General features: G+C 35.0%; 1 protein-coding gene across 2 annotated transcripts in view; it reads left to right on the top strand.

Moving 5' to 3' along the window:
• LOC150092573 (uncharacterized) overlaps positions 1-26,181 on the top strand; it is a 283,311-nt gene that overhangs the window by 79,619 nt on the left and 177,511 nt on the right. For both annotated transcript variants that reach the window (XM_090414418.1, XM_090414417.1), the window contains exons 3-5: positions 10,302-10,397; positions 12,885-13,001; positions 15,027-15,248. In XM_090414418.1, coding sequence (XP_090270544.1) covers positions 10,302-10,397; positions 12,885-13,001; positions 15,027-15,248 — 435 coding nt within the window. The remainder of the gene's footprint in view (positions 1-10,301; positions 10,398-12,884; positions 13,002-15,026; positions 15,249-26,181) is intronic.

The raw sequence follows: 26,181 nt of genomic DNA, 5'->3' as shown, positions 1-26,181 counted from the left end.
GAATCGAATTCAGTCCTTTTCCCAATCAAAGGCTGCAATATACTGTTTTCCAATTGCGCTACAGAGGCATATTTTTAGGGAGGATTATATTTTAACTACATAAAAAATTTCAGTTCGTTGGCATTAAATCCTTGATTATCTTATTCCATAAAAGGGCAGCAGAGATATCAATAATAGGCCAATTGATTTCTATCATAATTGTACAAAATGTTTATATCCATTATTTTAAATAGTATTACAAGGTTTTTGGTAATGCCCAGACATATGAACAAGCAGTGTTCAGAGCAAGATTCTCTACAACAGATCAGATCCATGCTAGTAACAAAGTAATGGAAAAAGCTAATGAATATAATCTTTCTGTATATTTAGTGTTCATAGATTTTGGAAAAGCCTTTGATTCTTTATATGCTATCTCCTTCCAATATATATCGGCATAGTTGAAGCTTCCCAATGGTAATTGCTTGGCTTGCACTCATTGTGGTAATCTGCTGATGCTTGTTGTTCACATGTTCTTCTGGTCTGCATAAGTCAATTCCAGCAACAAATTTGTCTTTTGTCTCACACCAGACAGCCTCAATTTTTTTTTTTTTTTTTTTTTTGGTTGAAGTTCTTCAGGTATTATTAATAATACCCCTCCTCCTGCCCTATTTCTTCTATCATCTCTGAAAATACAATACATTCTATCCCTCTATCTCCATCATTCTCTGACAAATAGGTCTTGCTGATGCCAAAATTTTTGTCTAAGTGGAGCTGACCAATGCTAAAAACTCTCCTCCTTTATTTCTGATACTTGGGTCATTCATGTACGTGCATTTCAGCATCCTCTTGTGTCCACAATTACCCTTAGTTAATGTCATTAATTACCCATTCAAATTTCAAACTTTTGCAACTTCACCATCTCTTCATAATATTCCTGCACACACTTATCTATTCAAGGGGTAGCTATTTCCACACAGTCATTCTTGCATTCACACTCATTTGTCCCAGGGCTGGCCAGATGTATGCATCATTTTTACTTCTTCACTAATATCTCTAGTTTCCCTGGTTTTGCACTTCCAACCTTTCACTGAACACACTCTCTCCAAGCACCTAACTCCAGAACCATTTGAGTGGAGTTAATCAGGCATATACCAGTCCTTACATCCATCATATTCACTCCACCCATTTATAAACTGCACACCATTTGTCCTGCACAATCTTCTCATGGATTCATTGATAGTCATGGCCCTTCTCAATTCTGTCCTGTCATTCTGAGCCAGCAGACTCACAATCTTTACTTTCTTGCTCTTCAAATTTTAGCAAGTTAATATGGACAGGAGTTTATAGAGTGGAGATAGTTATTCTGAAATAATATAAGATTTGTAAAATGAAATCATGGTAAAAAAAAATAATAATAATAATCAGAATATTTGAAAAGCATAATTAATATTATTCTAATAACATAACTTTTACATATTATTTTTATGGCTAAGATAGCCTACTTTCATTTTGGAGTGTCCCTTTTTTACAATGTCATTGGCTCTTTACTCAAATCTTAGGGCATTACTGATGTGTTATAAAACTAATATATGAAGAATAATATAGGACGAAAAGTCGGACATACCTTTTTTGGATGTTCATCATGAAGGTTGTTTTCTTGATCATAAATTAGTAAATAATAATATTTGGTTAACCGATCAAGTGTTGATCAATTTTATTAATTAACTGAACCAGTTAATAAAATTTATCAACACTTGATCGGTTAACCAAATATTATTATTTTTTGGATGTTGTTGGCTGTCTCCTTATCCCAGCAACATGCATACATCTGCTATTAAAGGAAGGAAGTTTTGGGAACGGGTAAAGTAATGGGGGGGGGATTATTTGAAAAAAAACCGGGTTTTTTTATATGTATAATATTATTATGTCGGCTTGTTTACAAGCCTGGAATTCTGCTACCAGCGATCTACAGTATAGCATAGTGCAATACAGTTTTATAGTGCAACTAGCATCTTCTTTATCAGAGACACAATGACTAAAACTCAACGGCCCTTATGGGAACCAACCCTGACAATCATCTCACACATTACAGAGGCCCTCTCCTCTGTAAAAGAAGATCTTATTGCAAAAATGTGTAAAGAACAAAAATGTGATATTTTATGTCTACAGGAGACAAAGGACCTCTCCAGATCTAAAATTGCTGGAATGAAGCTCATAAAAGAAATACCACATAGAAAGTATGGAAGTGCTATCTTCGCTCGGCAGGAGCTCCAGGTTATAGGATGACCAATCGCAAACAAAATAACATTGAAATCCTTGGAATAGATCTGGATAACATCAGTGTTTTCTCAGTATGTAAGCCACCTAGTATAACCTTTGCTTTTGAAATGCCACAGTACTTGACACAAAGGAAATCTGCTATTATTATAGGTGACTTTAACAGTCATAGCACACAGTTGGGTTATTGTGAAACAAATGAGGATGGAGAGTTAGTTGAACAGTGGGCTGAAAGTAATCAAATGAATCTTATACATGATCCTAAACAGCCATCATTTAACAGTGGAAGATGGAAAAGAGGTTATAACCCTGACCTTGGATTTGTTAGTAATAGAATAGCTAATCTGTGCACAGGTACTTGCACCAATCCCAAGTTCACAACATGGACCAATAATGCTGCAAGTTTTCCCACCATTCCAACTTAAGGAGATCCCACTTAGAAAACGCTTTAATTTTAAAAAACGCTAACTGGGAACAGTTCTCAAGAGAATTAGACATAAACCTGACCAACATTTCACCCAGACCAGAAAATTATGGAAAGTTCATCAAAGCTGTTAGACAGTCTGCTACCAGGCACATCCCAAGAGGTTGTAGAACATATTGCATTCCAGGTTTTACAGAGCACGTGGAAATATATGAAAGATATTGTGACCTATATGATAAAAATCCATTTTCATCAGAAACAATTGATGCAGGAGAGGAACTTATAGCAGCACTGTCTGAAAAAAGAAGTCAATAATGGGCAGAAAATTAAAAGCTTAGATATGAAGCACAGTAGCAGGAAAGCCTGGCTCTTACTCAAAAAATTATCTGGTGACCCCTCAACAGCTGCAACCGAAGTTAATATAAATGCAAACCAAATTTCAACTCAGCTATCTCTGAATGGTAAACCAAGTACCGAAGAAAAAATACCTAAAGATTATATTAAAAAAGTTTGGGATTCAGAAAATAATCTCTTCGAAGCACCATTTACTAAAGAGGAACTAGAAAATGCTCTAAAAGCCTTAAAACCAGGAAAAGCTGCCGGTATAGATGATATCAGAAACAAGATACTAAGGAATCTGGGAGAAAAGGCAACAGATGGTTGTTAGAATTTTTCAACTTTTGTTGGAAATTTGCTAAAATACCCAGCATATGGAGACAAATGAAAGTAATACCTATCCTGAAACCAGGTAAACCTGCTGAGGTTCCAAAGAGCCACAGGCCTATAGCTCTCCTATGCACAGCACTGAAGTTGTATGAGAGGTTAATCTTGGACAGACTAAGTCCAGAAATAGAGAAAGTGCTGATAAAAGAACAGGCAGGATTTAGACCAGGAAGATCATGCACTGGACAAGTATTAAAATTAACATAGTTTATTGAGGACGTCTTTGAAAGGAGGTAAGCAACAGGAGCTGTCTTTATAGATTTGACAGCAGCATATGACACACTAAATCTTAGAGAGCTTATAGTCAAAATTTACAGCATGACAAACAGCTATCGGTTAGTGGAGATATTTAGGTCACTACTGTTCAGCAGGAGATTCTTTGTTGATTTTCATGGAAAAAAGAGCAGATGGTGTATCCAGAAAAATGGTCTACCTCAAGGAAGTGTGCTATCTCCCCTCCTCTTTAATATATATCTACTCATGACCAACCTATAAACCCACGGTCAAGAACCTTCTTATATGCAGATGACTGGGCAATAGCTTATCAAGTAAAATCCTTTGATGATATTGAGAAGCAGCTAGAAACCCTTACAGTTTACTATAAGGAAATCCCAGTAAAACCAAAATGTGTCTTTTCCATCTCAATAATAGGGAGGCAAGGAGAGAGTTGAATATAGAATGAAATGGTGTGAAACTGGTCAATTAACCAAATCCAACTTACCTAGGTGTTACACTAGATAGGACCTTAAATTATAAGCGACACATAGAGAAGACTGCAACTAAAACTCAAACACATAATAATATTCTGCTCCAATTAACATCATCTTGGTGGGGTGCAAATCCACAAGTACTGCGCACCTCTGCACTGGCACTTTACTTTTCGACAGCCAAGTATGCTAGCCCTGTTTTGGAAAGATTATCACATATCAAAATTATTGATGACACATTTCTGAGAATCAATTCTCAATTGATTCTTAATGAAACATGTCAGCACATTACCGGCTGCCTTAAGCCTACAAAAATTGACCATCTCCACTCACTGTCTGATATTGCACCTCCTCACATCAGAAGGACTGCACAGAGTAGATATGAGCAGAAACAACAACTAAACGATAAACGGCATCCCTTGTATGGACATGTTGTGGTATATAAGAGGCTAAGATCAAGGAAAAGTTTATTCACTCAGTAGAACTGTTGGTTGATTCGATAAAGCTACAAGGTCACCAATGTGGCAAGAACAATCTCCAGAGGCTCTGAACTTAAACGAATCTCTTCCTCCTGGCTAGACTTCGTTCCAGAATGGGCCTGTGTAGCCCCATCTGGCCATATTCAAAGCAGAATATGACCAGATGGGTCTACACAGACAATGACAGCTGCTCATATGATGAAACACAAACCATGGATCATCTTCTGCAAAGCTGCTTAATTGACATTAATAATATATGTACCTGAGAAGATGCAGTGTAATGAAACAGCTTTAAAATATATTAGTCACTGTATGAGTGAAATTTGACATTTTATCATCATCATCAAATTCCTGCCATGTACCCTCAAGGGGTGTACAGGATATGACAGTACTACATGAAAAAATTACATCATTACTAACTTCCTATCTACAATTTTCCTCCAAATTAGTCTCTTACTTGTCAAGACTCCAACATTATCAGATCTTATATTTCTATTGTCTAAGGCACTTTGTACCGTATCAATCCACCTATATCTTGGTCTTCCTCTGGGTCGTTTTCCTGCCAACCTGGCAGAGAACACTTGTTTTGCTAATCCTTCCTTGCCCATTCTGTTTAAGTGACCATACCACCTGAGATTAGCTCTGCTAACGCATTCCTGGATGCTGACAATGTCAAGTTCTTTCCTAATATCCTCATTTTTAATATGATATTGCCATTGATGCCATCATTTCACGCCTCTAATCTTTCTCTGAACTCTCATATCTGCGGTCTCTAGTCTTTGGTCAAGTGTTTTACTTCTGACCCAGCTCTCAGATCCATAAGTTAAAACTGGTTTGAACACTGTCTTGTATACAGCTAATTTAGTGTTCCGACTAATTTCTCTCTTATTCCATATGAATTTATTCAATTGACTTCCCACCATACCAGCTTTGCTGATTCTGTTGTCTATTTCTATATTTAATTTACCATCTTCAGTAAAAATTGTGCCTAAGTAGCTGAAATGTTTTACTTGTTCCACAGGTTTTCCATTCACAACACAGTTGACATTTTCAATGATTCTGCCTATTTTCATTGTCTTTGTCATTTTATTGCTGACCTGCATACCATATCTATTACAACAGTTATTCAATTTAGTCAGAGAATCTTGCAGACTTGTAGCGGATTTATTTAGAAGTATAACATCATCCGCATAAAGCAAAGAGGTGACATTAACATCTCCAATTTTGATATCAGGTTTAATACCACTTTCCTTCATAATGTGATCCATTATGAAGGAAATAATGAATAACAGAGGGGATAATGTATATCCTTGTCTCACACCAGATTTAACATTAAACCATCTTCCTGTACTTCCTTCAATTTTAACTGCTGACTTACAACTCAAAGACTAAGTATTGCTTGATATAATGCCCCATTGACACCATATAACTGTAGCTTATTGAATAGCTTCTCTCTTGGCACCTTGTCATATGCCTTTTCCAAATCGACAAAACTTAAATACAGATCTTTGTTATATTCCCATGCTTTCTCGACTATTTGTCGTAAAGTGAAGATCTGATCCTGACAGCCTCTATTTGGCCTGAATCCAGCTGGTTCTTCACCAAGCTTTTCTTCCACAATTCTTCTCAACCGTTTCTCAAGTATACTTGCATAGATCTTGCAGGAACACTCAGTAGGGAAATACCTCTGTAATTCTCACATTCAGTTTTATTTCCCTTTTTATATATGGGTACTATGAGAGCTCTACTCCAATCATCGGGAATTCGTTCATCTGTCCAGGCTTTCTGAACTATGCAGTGCAGCCACTGTAAGACTCTCACACCACCATACTTCAGCATTTCTGGTTGAATATCATCTACTCCTGCTGTCTTTCCACATTTCAAGCCTTTGATGGCTTTTTCCTTCAAGTATGGATATGTATTCCTGACTGCATGCCTGGTCAGTGTTTTTTTATCACTGTGCTGTCATCACTGCTTGTTTCATTTAGCAGTTTTTCAAAGTAATTACTCCATACTTCAAGGATATCTTTTTCTCCTGTTTTCATGTCACCTTTATCATCTCTAACTCCTTTTACAGCACTATTTCCTCCATTCCTAAGCTTCTTCAACAACCTACAGAATATTTTGCCACCTTCTTGATGTTTATTTTCTATATTCTTGCCAAAGTCCTCCCATGACTTTTGCTTAGCTTGTTTTACACACTGCTTAGCTTTCTTACATTTGTCTCTGTATTCTGTAAGAGTAAAAGCTGACTTATTTGCCAGGAACTTTTGATATGCTTTCTTCTTTTCCTTCACTGCCTCTTTAATTTCCTGTGTCCACCAGGGAGTTCTGATTTTTTTATCCTTACAGACAACCTCGCCTCATGCCTCACTGGCTGAATCAATCAGGGTTTTCTTCAGAGTTTGCCACTGAATCTCTAAGGTTTGATTCCTGTTCTCAAACTCTTTCATTTTCTTTTCAATAATCTTTCTGTATTTTAGTCTACAGTTCACATCTGAGAGCTGCTCAACTTTTATTCGCTTTAAAACTTTCTTACATGTTATTCTTTTCAATATGAAATTCATTTTATCCTGCTCAAGACTAAATAGTGATCACTTCCAATTTCAAATCCTCTGTGCACTCTGGTGTCCTGCACCAGAGAGAAAACATCACTATCAACAATAACATAGTCAATAAGACTTTTCTTATTCCTAGCCTCTTTTCTCCATGTGAATTTGTGCACATTTTTATTTTGTAACATGGTGTTAGTAATAACCAGTCCATGTCCTGAGCAGAAATCCAACAGATATTTGCCATTATTATTAGCTTTGCTCTTTTCTCCAAATTTTCCCAAAATATTTTTGTATGTCTCACAATCATTTCCTACTCTGCTATTTAGATCCCCAACAAGGACCAACTTTTCCTTTTTCATTGTGTCAGTTGCTTTTTCTAGAGTGTCAAAAAATTCCTCCACTTCTACCATAGTAGAACCTTCTGTGGGACCATAGGCACAAATAAGTCTCATTGTCCAGTTCCCCATTCTCATATTTGCCCACATTACTCTACTTGAGACTGACTGCCATTCAAGAAGATTAGCCTCGTATTTTGTGTTGAATACTATGGCTACTCCTTCTTTTCCTTGATTGTCATTGCCTGAATATAACATTTTGTATTTATTGCTCAGAAAGATCTCACCAGTTTCTTTCATTTTTGTTTCAGTCACCCCTATTATGTCAATCTGGTACTTATCTAATTCCTCAGCTAGCTCCATTTCTTTGCCATTCAGGCTTCTTACGTTGATAGTACCAATCTTTGATAGTACTGGGGTGCTTAAGGGTCAGAGCTGTATAACTGAGAGGAGACCTCCACATAGCCTTTAAAGGAATGCGGAGAACCGACCAGGGCTTCTGACCTAATGTCCAATCCTCACCTTCTCGTGGTGCACCCTTTTGAGTATCTACTTTGATACTGAACGAACGAGGATGGGCTGGCAATTTGGGATTTAGCCGACCAATGTATTCTTATTGGTTAAACCAAACTAAAAAATGATGGTACAAAATAAATTTGACATTTTATGTTATTGCTTAATATTTCATGCAAGTGGCATTTTTATCTTTTAATGTATGCTTTTAATCCCTATTCTTTTAATGTCTATTTTTTTAAATGTATACGTTTAATCATTTATATGTATGCTCTTGCATTTTCTGTAGTTCACACACAAAGTAAATAAATTATTATTGGGGGGGGGGGTGAGAGAAGGATCTGCAAATTGAAACTTTTTTGGGGGAAGAGGAAGAATTGATGGGAAAAGGTCAGGGGTGGGAGTAACGGGGTTGGAACCGTTTTGACAGTGTGTCATCTTCAGAACTCATGAGGAAAGTGGAGGCTATGTCATGTTTGTTGGCTTGCTGTTTCTGTCTTTGGTGTGCTTGTGTTATCTCCTATTAGTCAGAGTTGTGACCTAATTTTTATGTTATTGGGCTTCCAACTCTCAGAGATTATGCAGAGTCGGTGAACATTTATTGAGTTTTCGTCATATTTTATATCTATCATTTCCGATATTCTAAGCATTGTTTTGTTGTGTTGTATATCTATTATGACCTTGTCGATTTGCGGGTTATGTTTCTTTTCAAGGGCGTGGACTACTCTTTCTGCTTTGCATGTACTTTGTATTCTGTTTTTCTTTTCATTGTTGCATTTTTTATTGTTTAAATGTTTGGGAATAGGGATGTTAGTCAGGGATTTGTTCTTGTAGTCTTGCCCATAAAGACCTGATAGTAGAACCTGCATAGGTGATGTCACAGTCTTTTTGCCAAGGAAATTTGCAAACAACGTTGTGGTGTTCTAATATTTCTTTGTGTGTGAGAAATTTTGTAGGTTTTAGCAGTGTTGCCAATTTTTGGTTCGTGGTGAACACCAGCTTATTGTCAGTGTGTTTGAAAATATTTGTAGGCTTTGTATGTGTTCTGGATGTATGGCAGTTTAATAATTTTTTGTGTTGGTGAAGTTTCTTTTGCCTAGTTTTTGCTGTTTCGTTGACGTAATTTATTAGTTGTGTTGGGTAATTCCGATTTGAAAAATTTGTGTTAGCTTCTTTATTTCTGCATTGAGATAATTATGGTTAGTTGAAAACTTGTAAGCATTCATGAAATGTGTTAGGATAACTGATTTTTTAATCGAATAAGGATGGTGTGAGTTAAAATGGAGGTAGTTTTCTATATATGTGGGTTTGTGATATTTTCATGGCTATTTTGTTGTTTGTTCTGACTAATGTCAGGTTTAGGAAGTTGATGGATTTGTCTTGTTCGGTTTCTATGGTGAATTTTAGTGTTTGTTACTGTAATTATTAAGGGACACTTTTATAAGTAACTTTTACGATTGAAATATTCAGTTTTATTGTTTGAATCTGAGCTTACCAGAGGAAAAATTGTGCAGCCAAGTTTCTCGCCCTCTTGATTTTTTTTTTTTTTTTTTTTTTTTTGTTAGTAATTAGACAACCTGAGCTAAATAATTTGAGTGTAAAGACTATGTACTGTTTCATATTTCATTATTTTAATGAATTTCACAGTGCACGCTGTTATTTTTACTAAAATAGATTATATCTTTTAGAATGCTACCGAGTCATCCATCCTATAATATATCCTTTTTTTTTTTTTTTTTTTTTTTATCTATAAATATTATAAAGACAGCCTTTCCGAAACAATTTCACAAAAAAAAAACACCAGATGTTAAGAAGTGAATATATTCATTTATGGCTTCTATTTTCTAAACTTCCACAAATAAAAAAATCATTAAATCCATCATAATCCTTGATATGACTTTTTTATGTCGACCCAACTCAAAAAAGGTTTTTGTGTAGACTATATTGTTTTAATCTCTGTATTCATGCCAAGGTGTGTCTTGGACTGACTAGTGAAAATAAGACACAATATAATGTCCAGCTTGAACATGTTAGTCTAACCAAGTGTCAAGAGTTAAATAGTTAGAAGAATTAGTGTCTTTTTATCACCATGTTAGTTTATTTTCTATTTTAGTTATTTTTGTTTGATAATTAATGTTATCTATGCCTTATAGACACAAAAATAAAGTATTGCATAAATTATGCTTTATAATTACTAAAAACAATATATTACTTAATGGAATTTTCATCTGGAACACATCAAATAGAGACAGTTTTATATATATGATTCTCTCTCTTTAACCTATAAATATCATTTGCTTATTTTTCAGGCAATAAAATTTCAAGAAAAAAGGCAGACTGATGAAACTAAGACTTGTGAAACATTGATCAAGAAAAGAATAGCTCATCAACCAAATCTGACCAGGGTAAGAATCTTTATTTTCTCTTTGAATAGTATTTTTATGAAATGTTTTATAAAATTTCCTGTAGTGTGATCAGATTTGTTGTCTGTTAGAGGATTTCTGGTTCTCATACACGAATATCATTGAGATGTTTCTTCATATAGTGATAATGTCTGATGGAAAGCCTCTGTAGCTCAGTCGGTATAGACGAAGCCCTTTCATTGGAAAGAACTAGGTTCAATTTCTGTCTGTAACGCGAGGAACCTTATCTGGTCTCTTTCGACTAGAGGTGAGTTAGCTGGTCTTATACGAAGGTAAAAGGTTTTTTCACCTGGAAACTCACGTTTTTTATTCACTGTAATATCACGAGATTTACAGCTGTGAATACTTATGACAGTATGTGGAAGAGATAGGATGCTCACGGCATGTTGTTATGCCCATTGTTAACCATGAGTCACATCATGGTAGTCAACCTCCTGGATAGGAAACAGCACTTGAATGGGAATACCTGACGGAGAGAATATTTCATATTTCATTATTTTTTAATGAATTTCACAGTGCACACCATGTTATTGTTACTAACATAGAATATGTCTTTTAGAACGGTACTGAGTTATCCATTCCCATACTATATCCTCTTTTTTTTTTTTATCTACAAATATTATAAAGACAGCCTTTCCGAAACGATTTAAGGGGGAAAAAAAATATTGCATGCACCTGTTGTAAATACTGTGTATTTACAATAGCTGCATGCAATGTTTTTTTTTTAGTAAATACTGTGTATATGTGGGGAACTAACTATCAAGAATGCTTTACCTGATTACTTTGATCCTTTTTCTTAGGATTTCCAGCAAATACTATCTTTGTTATTAACTGGGCAACATGCCAATATGGAATATAGTTTGGTCATCTAAGTCCTAAATTGCCAATCTTTTCTTGTTCATTTAGTATCCAGAGGATGCTTACTAAAGGTACAGCACACCTCATCCAGTTAAATTGGACATCAGGTCAGAATTACCACTTAGTTTGCCACATCCCTTAAAGGCTATGTGGAGTTCTCCCAGTTATATAGCTTTGACCCTTAACCTGCTCTTTTGCTGTTGATTGCTGTTATTGTCTCACAACTAGTATTGTTGATGGAAGTTTTTTCACTTGGCTATACTACCAATTATATAATTGGCTTAATCCTTTATCCAAGTGTAAGCAAACAAAGTTTGTGCCTAAAGTATTTGCAGGACTGGGGCAACTTGTTGCAAAGGTGGCATAACTTCCCATCACTTGCCTTAGTATCCCATAATGCAAAGCACATCTCCTTGCAGTCATGTATAATGCTATGCATTAAGGAAGGGTCACTATCCATACTGGTTTCAACCTTTATTGAGGTCTCATCAGTGGGAGCCAGACCCAGAGGTTGTTGTTTGCTTACACTTGGATAAAGGATTACACCAAATATATAATTGGTAGCATAGCCAAGTGAAAAAACTTCCATCAACTTATCTCTAATCCAGAGAATTTTAATAATAAGATGTGACACCTTTTGGCAACTCTTATATGGAAATATGACTTCTTCATTGCTTCCACCTTTGTTTCACCACCTCTGGGTCTGGCTCCCACTCAAAGTATATCAAAATAAATAATATATGCAACTCATTGGTAAACATATATACAGGAGTCATTAAATTATAATTAATGTTCATTCACTTTCACACAATTTCTTTCAGTTTCAGCTGTACAGTAAACAAAGGTGGTTGTGCATTGAACTCAAATAAACACTAATCTAAATTTAACAAACTCATAGTAAGCTATCAAACTGCATTCCAGTCAAAACTTCAAGTAAATTTTCAACACTGTCATTTATCTGAGCAGATTAAGCAGCACAGGTAAATTATGTCATTGTACTGAAATATCAATTTTTCTCATTCATCCTTCTGTTTTCAACCAAAGAGAATTCAACGAAAGAAACAAAATAGTCCTACCTTCCAGTAGTATTCATAAACAAAACGCTTATTACTTTGGTTCAGTATGAAGAAATCACATTTCTTACATTGTGCAAAAGAGATACATATATATTGAAATAAATTCTCTTCTAATTACTAATGAGATTCATGTGAGAAATACTTTAAAAAGTATCAGCATATCAGTGGCCATTAAGACTATATTTCTGTGTAATTCTTAATAAAACTTCCATTTTATTTCTTCATTTTATGGAAAGTTTTTCTCTCTCTCTCTCTCTGCTGTTATTTTCAAACATGTTGCATTGATCACATAAGGGTTAACATGGTAATGAACTTATGAATATTTTGGAATTGTTCCTTTATAAATACTTATAAAACTCGGTATCTTCCATATTGAAATTAACAGTTTGAGGTAGAGTAAAGTAGGTGCCATATTGTTTCCTTTAATATTCACACTGTTTCAATTGTTGGATGTTTTATTATGAATCTCATTTGTAGCTGCTTTATATTATATTATATAATATATTTATCCCTGTCTCTTACCTGTATGTTGCAGGAACCAGCTACCTTATTATATCCTCATAAATCTCCAGGTCAGATTATGCATAATCGTCTTCTGAGTTTACAGAAGATTCATTCAGAACTGAACGAGGAGATTAAAAGTCAGAAAAAGGTATTAAAAAGTTTATTATACTTTTATGTAGTTTCCATCAAGTTTTATGTATTTGTTTTCCATTTCAGAAATATCTATATCATGTTCTCTTTTTCTTCTTGAATAAATATAATTATGAGAGGTAACAGATTAATTAAAAAAAAAAAAAACTGTTGATAGGATGCAACTAGTAATGTAACATAATCATGTAATATTTTCATTTACTCCTGAGGGGTATATATCAAGAAGTTGGGTGTGTGAGAGGGAGAGAGGAGAGATTTTGAAAAAAAAAAAAAAAAAAAGACTTTACACTGGTGTCCAAAAACTAAAGATGAACTACATTTTTACTTCTATATGAAAACATTTTCATAACTACAGCCAAATGTGGGCATAAATTTATTGCCAGCATACTATTGATTTATATTACACAAAAAATGTGTTTTAATTTTGTACAAATTAAATTGCAATATGTTTTTGTCAAAAGTTACAAATTTCCTAAGTTAGAGTTGTAGTTAAAGAATTAATGTACACTACTTACATAGAAAACTATGCAGAGAGACATTTCAGTATGGAATATATCCACTCCGAACTGTGATGCAGCTCTCATAATGTTGTATTATGGTTATCACCAAGTAATTCAGGAAACAAACTGGCCCACTCTTCCTTCAGAGCAATAATAATGCCTTCTTTGTTTTCTGGAGGGGAATTTTGAACAGCAGCGTGTCCCAAACATGTTCCATGGGGTTGAGATCTGGGAAGCATGCTGTCCACTTGCTTCGATCTTCAGTCTCCAGAAATACTCCACTTCCCATGTACAATGTGGTGTGGCATTGTCATCCATGAATTCTTTGCCTACAGCATAATCAAACATGATTTTGAAGAACTTTGTTGCAATATCGTTCATCAGTCATATTCTTTTTTTTCCAGCACTTATAGCTTGGTGTGTCCATTAAGCATAATGCCTCCCCTACACTATGACCCCCCAGTACCACTTTTACACCAGATTGAGTGACGTTTAGAATCGGAGGAAAGACTAAAATGACTCTCATCTGTAAAAAGTACATTATCCCATTGGTGCATTGTCTAATTTTTATGGATACAACACCACTGAAGACCTGCTGTACGATGTGCTGTGGATAAATGGACGCCTACAGGCTTTTGGCCGTATAGGCTTACTTGTCACAGATGTCTTGCCACGGTTTATCGAGATATCCACATACCTGTACTTGAATGGGGCCAACTTGCAATCTGACCTGCTGTGGTGCATTGATTACATTTTGCTGTTCTAACCATAAATCTGTCTTCATGCTCCATGGTAGAGTGAGGGTGACCTCGTAGCAAATGTCTGGAACACATTCCAGTGGTTTGAAATGCTTCCCAGAGCCAGGTTACAATGTTACTTGAGATTCCAAACTCTCTGGCAATATTGTTAATTCTGCAGCCTTCTTCAAGCTTTCCAATAATTCTTCCCCACGTGAAATCATCTAGATGATGTCTTTGAGACATTACAAGACATTCAAGCTTGCAACTTTATTTCTTCACGAAAAGTGCTTCCTTCAAACACAATTTGCTTAGTGCAGCCTTTTGCCTTTTATCCTGCTGAGTGCTACCATGTGTACCCGCTTTCTACTCAGAATCATCAGTCATACAAATTGTCATAAGTTGATTCGTCTGAATTTGTGGTTGTAATCTTCAGAAATAGTTCATCTCCTTAGGTTTTGGACTCCAGCTTATTATTATTAACATTGTAATATAGTTGTGCACATGTGTAGCAGACTTTTGTAAATAAATTAGCATTAGTTTAATACTACTATACTGAAAACTTCAGTGTTTATGATCATGTTGGCTGATACTGTAAAAGCTTAGACCTGTCTCTGACCCATCAGAAGTTGACTATGGAATGCTCAGGGAAAATTTGTTGCAACCATTTTTAAAGGTCTTTGTGATACATTTATAACTGACAATTTATCTGCCAGATTAACTGGAAATTAGCTCTCTTTAATTCTAAGCAAAGTTGTTGAAAATAGTTTAATTTCCCCTTTATAGATATCACTCTCCAGTGCATTTATTAATCCCTTCAGTAATTCTGATAGTGGAAAAAGAAGAATTGCCCATGTACCTAATGCATCATTATTAGCTGCAATTGCTCAGAAACAGAAAGAATATAATAAGACAGTTGCAGAAGGAAAGGAGTCTACTACTTTAGCACCTACACTAGCTACTACTATAGCAAAAGGAACGAAACGAATTGCACACATTCCTGCTGTTGTGAGTATTCATCTTGATTTTTACAGAAATACCCTTAATATATAATAGAATTGTAATAATTGTATTATGATAATGTAAATGTTCACAATGTATCAATCACTTCTTTAATAAAATTATAATTAATTTGCCAATTCCTTGATGAAGACCCATAGCAAGAATGCAATATTAAACACTCATCTAGAGTTTAAAAAATTCTTTATAGTTAATTGAAATTGTTTATTGGTTAAATTCAGACATGTTAATTTTTAACCAAATCTGAAAACATATTAATCGTATTAAAAAAAAATCAAGAGTTAATCCCCATCCTTCTTTAGATCAGATGATATTAGAATCTGATGTTTTCAGTAGTTGGCTGTTGAAAACCAGTTATTTGGAATATTTAGATCTCCAATTGTGAGCAGAAGTACTGTAAATAGTATCATGGAAAGGAAACTCGAAATTTTAAAACCAAAAACTAAAGCATGTGAAGAAGTATACCAGAAATTGAAACAATTTAATTCAGCTTCCAAGATACAAGAGGAGATGGGGGCATAATAAAAGCTTAAAGTTATAATGAAGAGGAAGCTATATTCCATAAGTAGACCGCTAAGGATAGTCCTTTACATAAAATCCACAAGTTCAGCTAACCCACAAAGGAAGATATGAGAAGTGAAACCATTATGATATCTTAAGTTATGAATTTCATTTGGGATTCTAAGATCTTTAACCATATCCATCTTTTACTAGCATGAAGTAATTATTTGAACTCAGTATATGCTTGCAATCCTGAAAATTGGAAGTCATAATACTGAATTAATAGACACCTTCCTGAACAATCCGTGTAATTATCTTTTTTTTGTTAGTTCAGTTTTAAAGTTATACTAACAGGCACTATTGAATACATTTGCTTTTTATTATGCTGTTAATATGATTCTTACTATAGCATGAGGCTAATTCCTCTGATAGAAATATAATGCAATTTGTTATTACTACCACTGTCTTGTTCTGCTAGATTTCACTTATAGCCTTTGACTACAGAGTTGCTACTTTTTAGGTGTGACATACCACTGAGAAGAGCCAGTAGTTCAGACAGTGCTCTTGTGATATAAAAGTATAAAGAAGGAAGCACTCACATATGCAGCTTACAGCATTAATATCATGCTTTTACATTTAAAGTAATAGTAGGATGTATTCACAGAAGATATTAGGGTCTAAATTGTGATGTGTTGTGCATTTTCGTTTCACCATGATGCCCTTATCCCAGTAGGAATCTTCTTTATAAGAGGAAGTTGTATATCAAATTAAGTATTAACTTCACAATAGAAAAAGAAAGGGGTGCTTAAGGGTCAAAGCTGTATAACTGAGAGGAGACCTCCACATAGCCTTTAAAGGAATGCGGAGAACCGACCAGGGCTTCTGACCTAATGTCCAATCCTCACCTTCTCGTGGTGCACCCTGTTGGGTATCTACTTTGATACTGAACGAACGAGGATGGGCTGGCAATTTGGGATTTAGCCGACCAAATTGTATTCTTATTGGTTAAACCAAAATAAAAAATGATGGTACAACATGACAAAATTTCATGCCGGCTGGGGCGTCGCCCGGTTAAACAAGACCCCCGTTGTTTTCGCCAGGGAACCAGGGCGAACAGCGAAAAGTCAGCTACTGGAACAAATCTGAAAACAAACCCCAACTCAACATCACCAGAGTTAAAGATCGGTACTATCAACGTAAGAAGCCTGAATGGCAAAGAAATGGAGCTAGCTGAGGAATTAGATAAGTACCAGATCGACATAATAGGGGTGACTGAAACAAAAAAGACCAAAACTGGTGAGATCTTTCTGAGCAATAAATACAAAATGTTATATTCAGGCAATGACAATCAAGGAAAAGAAGGAGTAGCCATAGTATTCAACACAAAATACGAGGCTAATCTTCTTGAATGGCAGGCAGTCTCAAGTAGAGTAATATGGGCAAATATGAGAATGGGGAACTGGACAATGAGACTTATTTGTGCCTATGGTCCCACAGAAGGTTCTACTAAGGTAGAAGTGGAGGAATTTTTTGAGGCTTTAGAAAAAGCAACTGACACAATGAAAAAGGAAAAGTTGGTCCTTGTTGGGGATCTAAATAGTAGAGTAGGAAATGATTGTGAGACATACAAAAATATTTTGGGAAAATTTGGAGAAAAGAGCAAAGCTAATAATAATGGCAAATATCTGTTGGATTTCTGCTCAGGACATGGACTGGTTATTACTAACACCATGTTCCAACATAAAAATGTGCACAAATTCACATGGAGAGAAGAGGCTAGGAATAAGAAAAGTCTCATTGACTATGTTATTGTTGATAGTGATGTTTTCTCCCTGGTGCAGGACACCAGAGTGTACAGAGGATTTGAAATTGGAAGTGATCACTATTTAGTCTTGAGCAGGATAAAATTGAATTTCATATTGAAAAGAATAACATGTAAGAAAGTTTTAAAGCGAATAAAAGTTGAGCAGCTCTCAGATGTGAACTGTAGACTAAAATACAGAAATATTATTGAAAAGAAAATGAAAGAGTTTGAGAACAGGAATCAAACCTTGGAGATTCAGTGGCAAACTCTGAAGGAAACATTGATTGATTCTGCCAGAGAGGCATGTGGTGAGGTTGTGTGCAAGGATAAAAAAATCAGAACTCCCTGGTGGACACAGGAAGTTAAAGAGGCAGTGAAGGAAAAGAAGAAAGCATATCAAAAGTTCCTGGCAAATAAGTCAGCTTTTACTCTTACAGAATACAGAGACAAATGTAAGAAAGCTAAACAGTGTGTAAAACTAGCTAAACAAAAGTCATGGGAGGACTTTGGCAAGAATATAGAAAATAAATATCAAGAAGGTGGCAAAATATTCTGGAGGTTGTTGAAGAAGCTTAGGAATGGAGGAAAGAGTGCTGTAAAAGGAATTAGAGATGATAAAGGTGAAATGAAAACAGGAGAAAAAGATATCCTTGAAGTATGGAGTAATTACTTTGAAAAACTGCTAAATGAAACAAGCAGTGATGACAGCACAGTGATAAAAAACACTGACCAGGCATGCAGTCAGGAATACATATCCATACTCGAAGTAGAAAAAGCCATCAAAGGTTTGAAATGTGGAAAGGCAGCAGGAGTAGATGATATTCGACCAGAAATGCTGAAGTATGGTGGTATAAGAGTCTTGCAGTGGCTGCACTGCATAGTTCAGAAAGCCTGGACAGAGGGACGAATTCCCGATGATTGGAGTAGATCTCTCATAGTACCCATATATAAAAAGGGAAATAAAACTGAATGTGAGAATTACAGAGGTATTTCCCTACTGAGTGTTCCTGGCAAGATCTATGCAAGTATACTTGAGAAACGGTTGAGAGGAATTGTGGAAGAAAAGCTTGGTGAAGAACAAGCTGGATTCAGGCCAAATAGAGGCTGTCAGGATCAGATCTTCACTTTACGACAAATAGTCGAGAAAGCATGGGAATATAACAAAGATCTGTATTTAAGTTTTGTCGATTTGGAAAAGGCATATGACAAGGTGCCAAGAGAGAAGCTATTCAATACACTGCAGTTATATGGTGTCAATGGGGCATTATATCAAGCAATACTTAGTCTTTATTTGAGTTGTGAGTCAGCAGTTAGAATTGAAGGAAGTACAGGAAGATGGTTTAATGTTAAATCTGGTGTGAGACAAGGATGTACGTTATCCCCTCTGTTATTCATTATATATATGGATCACATTATGAAGGAATGTGGCATTAAACCTGATATCAAAATTGGAGATGTTAATGTCAGCTCTTTGCTTTATGCGGATGATGTTATACTTCTAAATAAATCCGCTACAAGTCTGCAAGATTCTCTGACTAAATTGAATAGCTGTTGTAATAGATATGGTATGAAGGTCAGCAATAAAAAGACAAAGACAATGAAAATAGGCAGAATCATTGAAAATGTCAACTGTGTTGTGAATGGAGAACCGGTGGAACAAGTAAAACATTTCAGCTACTTAGGCACAATTTTTACTGAAGATGGTAAACTAAATATAGAAATAGACAACAGAATCAGCAAAGCTGGTATGGTGGGAAGTCAATTGAATAAATTCATATGGAATAAGAAAGAAATTAGTCGGAACACTAAATTAGCTGTATACAAGACTGTGTTCAAACCAATTTTAACTTATGGATCTGAAAGCTGGGTCAGAAGTAAAACACTTGACCAAAGACTAGAGACCGCAGATATGAGAGTCCTGAGAAAGATTAGAGGCGTGAACAGATGGCATCAATGGCAATATCATATTAAAAATGAGGATATTAGGAAAGAACTTGACATTGTCAGCATCCAGGAATGCGTTAGCAGAGCTAATCTCAGATGGTATGGTCACTTAAATAGAATGGGAGAGGAAAGATTAGCAAAACAAGTGTTCTCTGCCAGGTTGGCAGGAAAACGACCCAGAGGAAGACCAAGATATAGGTGGATTGATACGGTACAAAGTGCCTTAGACGATAGAAATATAAGATCTGATAATGTTGGAGTCTTGACAAGTAACAGACTGATTTGGAGGAAAATTGTGGATAGGAAGTTAGTAATGATGTAATTTTTTCATGTAGTACTGTCATATCCTGTACACCCCTTGAGGGTACATGGCAGGAATTTGATGATGATGATAGAAAAAGAAAGAACAGAAGTCTTCCCTTTTTAGATACACTAGTGACACGAATTCCTAATGACTCATTATCCTTCTCTATCTAAGAAAACCCACTCATTCTGGTAGGATTCTGGTATGATTGTTTATTTACATAAACAATCATACCACCACTCTTCTCAAAACAGTATGGCATCCTCAAAACTCTTACTCGCTGAACCAGGGCTATTTGTTCAAATGACACAGCCCTTGAAACTGAGCTTAGGGACCTTCGCAACACCTTTTTAGCCAATGACTACAGCTCATATAAAATCAATAAAATATTACATGCACCCCCATCCCTCCTATACTCAACACACAGAATCACAGTAAAACCATTCCCATTCCGTATTTTAAAGGTACATCCTAAAAAATAGCCAAAGTTCTTTGCAAATATGATCTCCATACCACTTTCAAACCTTTCATTCACTAGCTACTTTTATATGTTCTCCTAAAGATTGACTACATCTTGAACATCCAGGAAGCCTGCAAGAGTCTTTGGACAGACTGGTAGATCAGTTAACATATGAACATAAATATAACCTTTAAGAACATAAAAATTACATCTGAAACATCTGTATGGCATGTCAGGATTGGCAGACCATGTTCTGGATACTCCTTCATAGAGAATCAGATGGCGAAAAATGTCTTTATTACGTAGAAGTCATTACAGATCTGAGAGGCTATTCTTAGAATCAGCATCAGCTATGAAGCACTCTCTCCCAACCTCAACAGGTATGGTTGCATTAATTTACCAAAGATCTGGGAGACTATGATTTTAAGATCTAATAGTCATACTTCTCTGAATTAACTTCACAGTTATCTGACCCACAGAGGATGCCATGTAAGGACATTAGGTATCAGTTATATTTTGAATTGTTTCTACACTTAGTTGGTTTAGTGATGTGGGCCTGTCACAGTTTCATTGTGCTCTGATGGTGTTGGGTAGAAAAATAGTGAAATATTAGTGAGCGTAATAAATGTATTTTACCTCTTGGTGTTAGTCTTACTGTTAAGCTTTATTATGGACCATACACCATTTTGAAAATGATAGCTATAGTTCACTCACAGGAATAGTGTTAATTGATCAGGTGATCAGTTACATAGATCAGATGCTTAATATGCCAGTCATTAATTAAATTTCATGAAAACTATCTACTTTTTTTATGAAATTGATTGAAACTGTGATTTCTGCATTCAGAGCTTTTTAATAACACGAAACGAAATTTTAGTTAACTTTGTTTGGTTGAGAAATATCTATGTAAATTATTTTATAAACTATTTTGTTAATTGCTGCAACTGAACAAAAGTAATTTGCAATGCACTAAGATACAGTAGGAAATGTTTTGTAAATTTTGTGTAATATCTGCATTAGAGTATATGTGTATTAGAACTTGGCTCACACTGGCAGCATTATATTTATAAGAATTAGAAAGAATGCAGTGTCCCTGTAATTCCTAATATCATAGTTCACTCACATTTGGGGGAGGGGGGAAGGGGGGGAGATCCTCCCATGGCATTACAATTTGGCATGTTTGACAATCTAGTTGATTGAGCAATGATATTGCTACTACTGCACAAACTGACAAGTCAGTTGAGTAATGGTTATCAATCCAACAACAATAGAGGATGAGAAACATGATAATGATGAAAAGAATGAAGACATAGACGATAAAACTGAGCTTGGGGAAAGGTACAAGACTTAAATGAATATTTTGTTTAATTGGGTAACCACAGAATATTCATCTAGACTATATTAAGCCTCTAAACTTCCCATTCCAGATTTTCCCTTTTCATGTTAGGCTCAGGTCTTATAAACCTGTGCTTATGACAGAGAGGCAGTTAATCATATCTGCATTGTTTGCTGTGAAAAATCCATTCCTCTGGCCATTTTGCTTGATTTGCAGAAACTCTAAAGTTTATGCTCCTATTTCAGCCATTAAAAGAGATGGCAAGAAGTAGTTAGTGCTTCTGGAACTTAGGAATCTTAATAGATTTGGCATTATAATTCTAAATCTAAAGTGATATCTCTCAAAAATTGAAACATTTTGTTTAGTTTTAATATGAAGAGAAAAGGAACTTTTCATATGTTAAAATAGTTATTTAAATTTCTATAATAAAGATATAATAATAATATAACAAAGGTTTCTTTGCTTGGAGGATGGTTGAACCATGGAATGCATTGCCGGATAGAGTGGTGAGAGCAAGAACGGTCAGTGAGAAGGTAGTGGTATGATACCCATGAAGAGTCTTTCGATTCCATGGAGGCCTGAATAATAATAATAAACATATCAGTGACATTTACAACTACAGCTGCTCAAGAATTTCATGATGTAGTTCAAACACAAATACTGTTAATTCGAGTCAACAGTCATTACTAATAATTAGGTTCAACTTACAAAATAAAAGGGTACAGAAAAGTATCAGTAACAATTAATGCAATGGCCTTGTAATTCCCAATATTATAGTTCACTCATATTCAGTATCATATTTTGACTTCTGAGAAAAAATCTTATCCAATCTATTGAACGGTGATATTTTGAAAAAGTAAGTAAATTTTAAAAACAACAGAATTGTATGATAACCAGAGTAATAGACTGTAATGAAAGTATAAATATTTCATACTGAAAATATAACAGGAATACAAGTACATACAATTAAAAACATTTGTCGCGTTCTAGAAATTTATATTCATAAATTTCTAGAACTATTTTTGATGTTTACATAAAATGAGAATCTTCCAAACTTTGGAAAGGGGGAAAGACAGTTGTTTCGATTCAGGTTAGGCCGTTGTTAAAGGGCTTCACAACTTTCTTTGAAAAGCTGTTTATATTTAAAACTGCTTCCATGGAGAAGACGAGCTTTATCCCACAGGATACTGTTTAATGTCAGTACTATGCTGCACCAGACCAAACTTGAGGCTTCGTGTATTCAACTAGTACTGATTTCGTGAATTCTTTTTTCCCAAAGTATGTCAAATGACATTTACAAGGGATCTGGTAAACATCAGCTAATGACAGAGGTGACAGTTTGTCTTTTACAGATGGCAATGGATGAGATATTTTGTTGATATGAAAATGTGTAGGATTAAAGTGTTACTTCTTCAAAATTTTATGTTCCAACACCTAAAGATTCTTTAACAGACTGCAGGGTTCCGATCCTTTATATTTCTGATATCTCTGAACCTCTTGGTAGGAATGTATCATATTCATTTAGTGTCTGTGTTACAGCTTGGAAGCAAGCTTTTTAATCGCTCTCAAAAATATCGACATCCAACTTCTTCACTACTTGGAGTTCGTCATTCGTCATCCACATATCTGCTAGCCAACCTCTCCAAACTTTGAACACAAACCACAGAAAAGTTTGGAGAAACTCAAATATCACTTTTTGATAATTGCAAGACATTTGATTGAGTCTATCATGTGGCCTTCTTACCACACTACCATCTTACAAGATTCCTCCTTCCTTTTGTGAATGGATTGCCACCTTTTGACATCCACTGCTATTTAGCTTTGCTGAAGTGGCACACCTTGTAATGCTCAAATAATTCTCGCTTTAAGATCTTTAACGAATGTTTTAGACAATGATCTTCTTGCCATTCTCAAGTGGGGGTTAGGATAACCTGGAAGAAAGACCACTTTCACTTTCCCTCACTTCTAACAATATCCTGATCACCAACTATGATGAATTTTCTCTTCTTAAGTTGACTTTAACATCAATCTTGTCTTGGTACAAGCACATCAGTTCCATATCCTCTTCTGCCTCCAAAAATGTAATATTCTTTTTGTTTCTAAACTACTTCTCTACTACTCAACTCATGACTATAAAACTCAAATCTGTCTGACCTTAGAATATTGTCCCACATTTGAGGTGGCACACCTAAGATCTCCTTCATTCCCACTACCTCTGCTCTTTGAACAGGTCTTCCCCATAATGTTTTTCCCAGTGACCCTCAGGTTTTCAAGAAACACATAGACAAATTCCTTTCTTCTTTTAAGCACTTGCCCATCCATTACTATCTTGGCATAGGTCTTGGGATCTCTCTTGTGTGTGTGTGTGTGTGTGTGTGTGTGTGTGTGTGTGTGTGTGTGTGTGTGTGTGTGTGTGTGTGTGTGTGTGGTGCATATATGTATAAAATTACAGGTAACCCTTGTAGGTTCCATAGAAATGTTGTGTTATATAAATTGTATTATGCCAGACTCAGATCACATAGAAAAGGTAGTTATATTCCAAAATCTTTTTTTTTTTTTTTGAAATTCAGGTAATTCATGTAAGTTAAGAAAATGAACTGAAACAAATACATAGTATAAAATTATAAAAATTACAAATTGTATGTAAACTTCATTACACATAATTCACACATATTTTTGGCAAAATAAAATAAAGTGCATATTTAATTGATGAGTGACTGGACATCGTCATCACTTGAAATCGCTTGGACATCACTTGTATAATTCTCATTGTATAATTTGGCTGGTTTAATTATCAAGAATTTGGTAATAAGACCTTGCTTAGCACTATTCTGCAATTTTTTTATTAAGTTCATAATATGGAGTTAAACAAATATCCAATTGTTTCACGAATTTTCCGGAACGCTCCATTGAGGGATCATTCTCCATAAAATAACTTCCTAACTTTCTTGCCAAATCCAATCCTTCTGCTAATTTCTTTAAACTGAATTCTTTAATGGATTCTCAACACAATCAGATTCTTCAGAGAACTTTCCTTGCCATTTGGTTTGACGTCATCTATTAATTGTACCAGTTCCTCCTCATTTAAATCTGTTTCCCCATCAGTTAATTCACTAATTTCATTTTCAACCATATTGCAAAAGCCCTCTCCACCAAAAATGTGTGCGACGTCTATTATACGACTTGACATCCACTGGAGGTACGAAATTTTGTTCCAGAATGGCTTCAGGCCATATTTTTTTCCAGCAAGCATTCAGTGTGGAGGATTGTAATTCCTTAATGGACAGATAAATAATTTTTACACAATTCGATATTGAAAACTCTTTCCATGCTTAAGTCAGTGTCATGTTTGGATTAGATTCCAATTTTTCCAAAATTAATTGGAATGTTCGATGAATTAAATGTTGATAATATTCCTTGGTTGAGTAATTGAATAAGTGAAGTAGTATTAGATGGCAAAAAAAGTTATTTTAATATTCGGATGGCTCAAATTTGTTGGGCAGCCTGGTGTATTATCTAAAATTAGAATTTTGAAGTTGATATTCTTTTTCTTTGTGTAACACTTTCTACATTGGGTACAAAACACTTGAAAAAAAAAACAATTTTCAAACATACTAGCTGTAACCCATGCCTTTTTGTTGGCCTGCCAACTTGTCGTGCCCTTTCATAGCATGAGGAATTGAGGATCAGTTAATTGGTTTTGTCATGTAATCACCTGATGCATTACTACAAAACAGCATAATTCTATCTTTGGAAACTTTGAATCCAGGAATTGATCTTTCATTTTTCTAAATATAGTTGCATTTTGGCATTTTTCCAATATAACCTAGATTCACCTGGTCTCCACTTCTTCAATGATTTTTAATGGTTCTCCAGGCAGTTTAATGTTTAGAAACTGAGAGCTTTTTGTTTAATAAGATTTCCATCCAAAGGAATTTTCTATTGAGTACAGTCTTCTATCCAGATCATTAGAAATTTCTCCATTTTTTCCATTAGAATATCATGTACATGAGCAATGCGCTTTGCACTTACTGTTGACCCAGCAATAACACTTTCTCGGATTTTCTTCATTTTGTTTGATTGTTCGAATTGTTGATTCATTTAAATTCACAGTCCTTGCAATAACTCCTGATTTTTCTTCATTTTTCAACTAATCCAAGATTTTAATTTTTTCTTTGAGAGAAATGAATTTTCTTTTCAATGTTGGTTTTTTCCCTTTCGTTACAGTTTTAGTGGCCATTATTATAAAAATAAATTTTTACATGAAAAAAAAGCATTGCATATTAATTATTTATGTAACTCCCCAGAAAATAAAGTGCTCAGCTTGAGATTAACACACTTATGATTTTAATGCACTTTCCTGGCAAAAAACGAAGATAATTTTCAATAATAAGCATTTTATATAGCAAACAATTGTCATAAATGCATGTTAAAGGGTATTTCCCCTAATATAAATTCACCATTTATAACTACATGCACAACAATAAACACTTTATATGGTAAACAGTTGACTCTACACAAAAAAAAAAAATTTAGATGTGTGCTAAAGGGTATTTCCCCTCATATAAATTC

The sequence above is a fragment of the Typopeltis vanoorti genome, chromosome 25 (assembly GCF_054136105.1).
Source record: "Typopeltis vanoorti isolate ZY-2024b chromosome 25, IOZ_Tvanoo_1.0, whole genome shotgun sequence".
Taxonomy (NCBI): Eukaryota; Metazoa; Arthropoda; class Arachnida; order Uropygi; family Thelyphonidae; genus Typopeltis; species Typopeltis vanoorti.
Note: the sequence above shows the minus strand (reverse complement) of the source record. Positions and strands in the feature narration are given on the sequence as shown.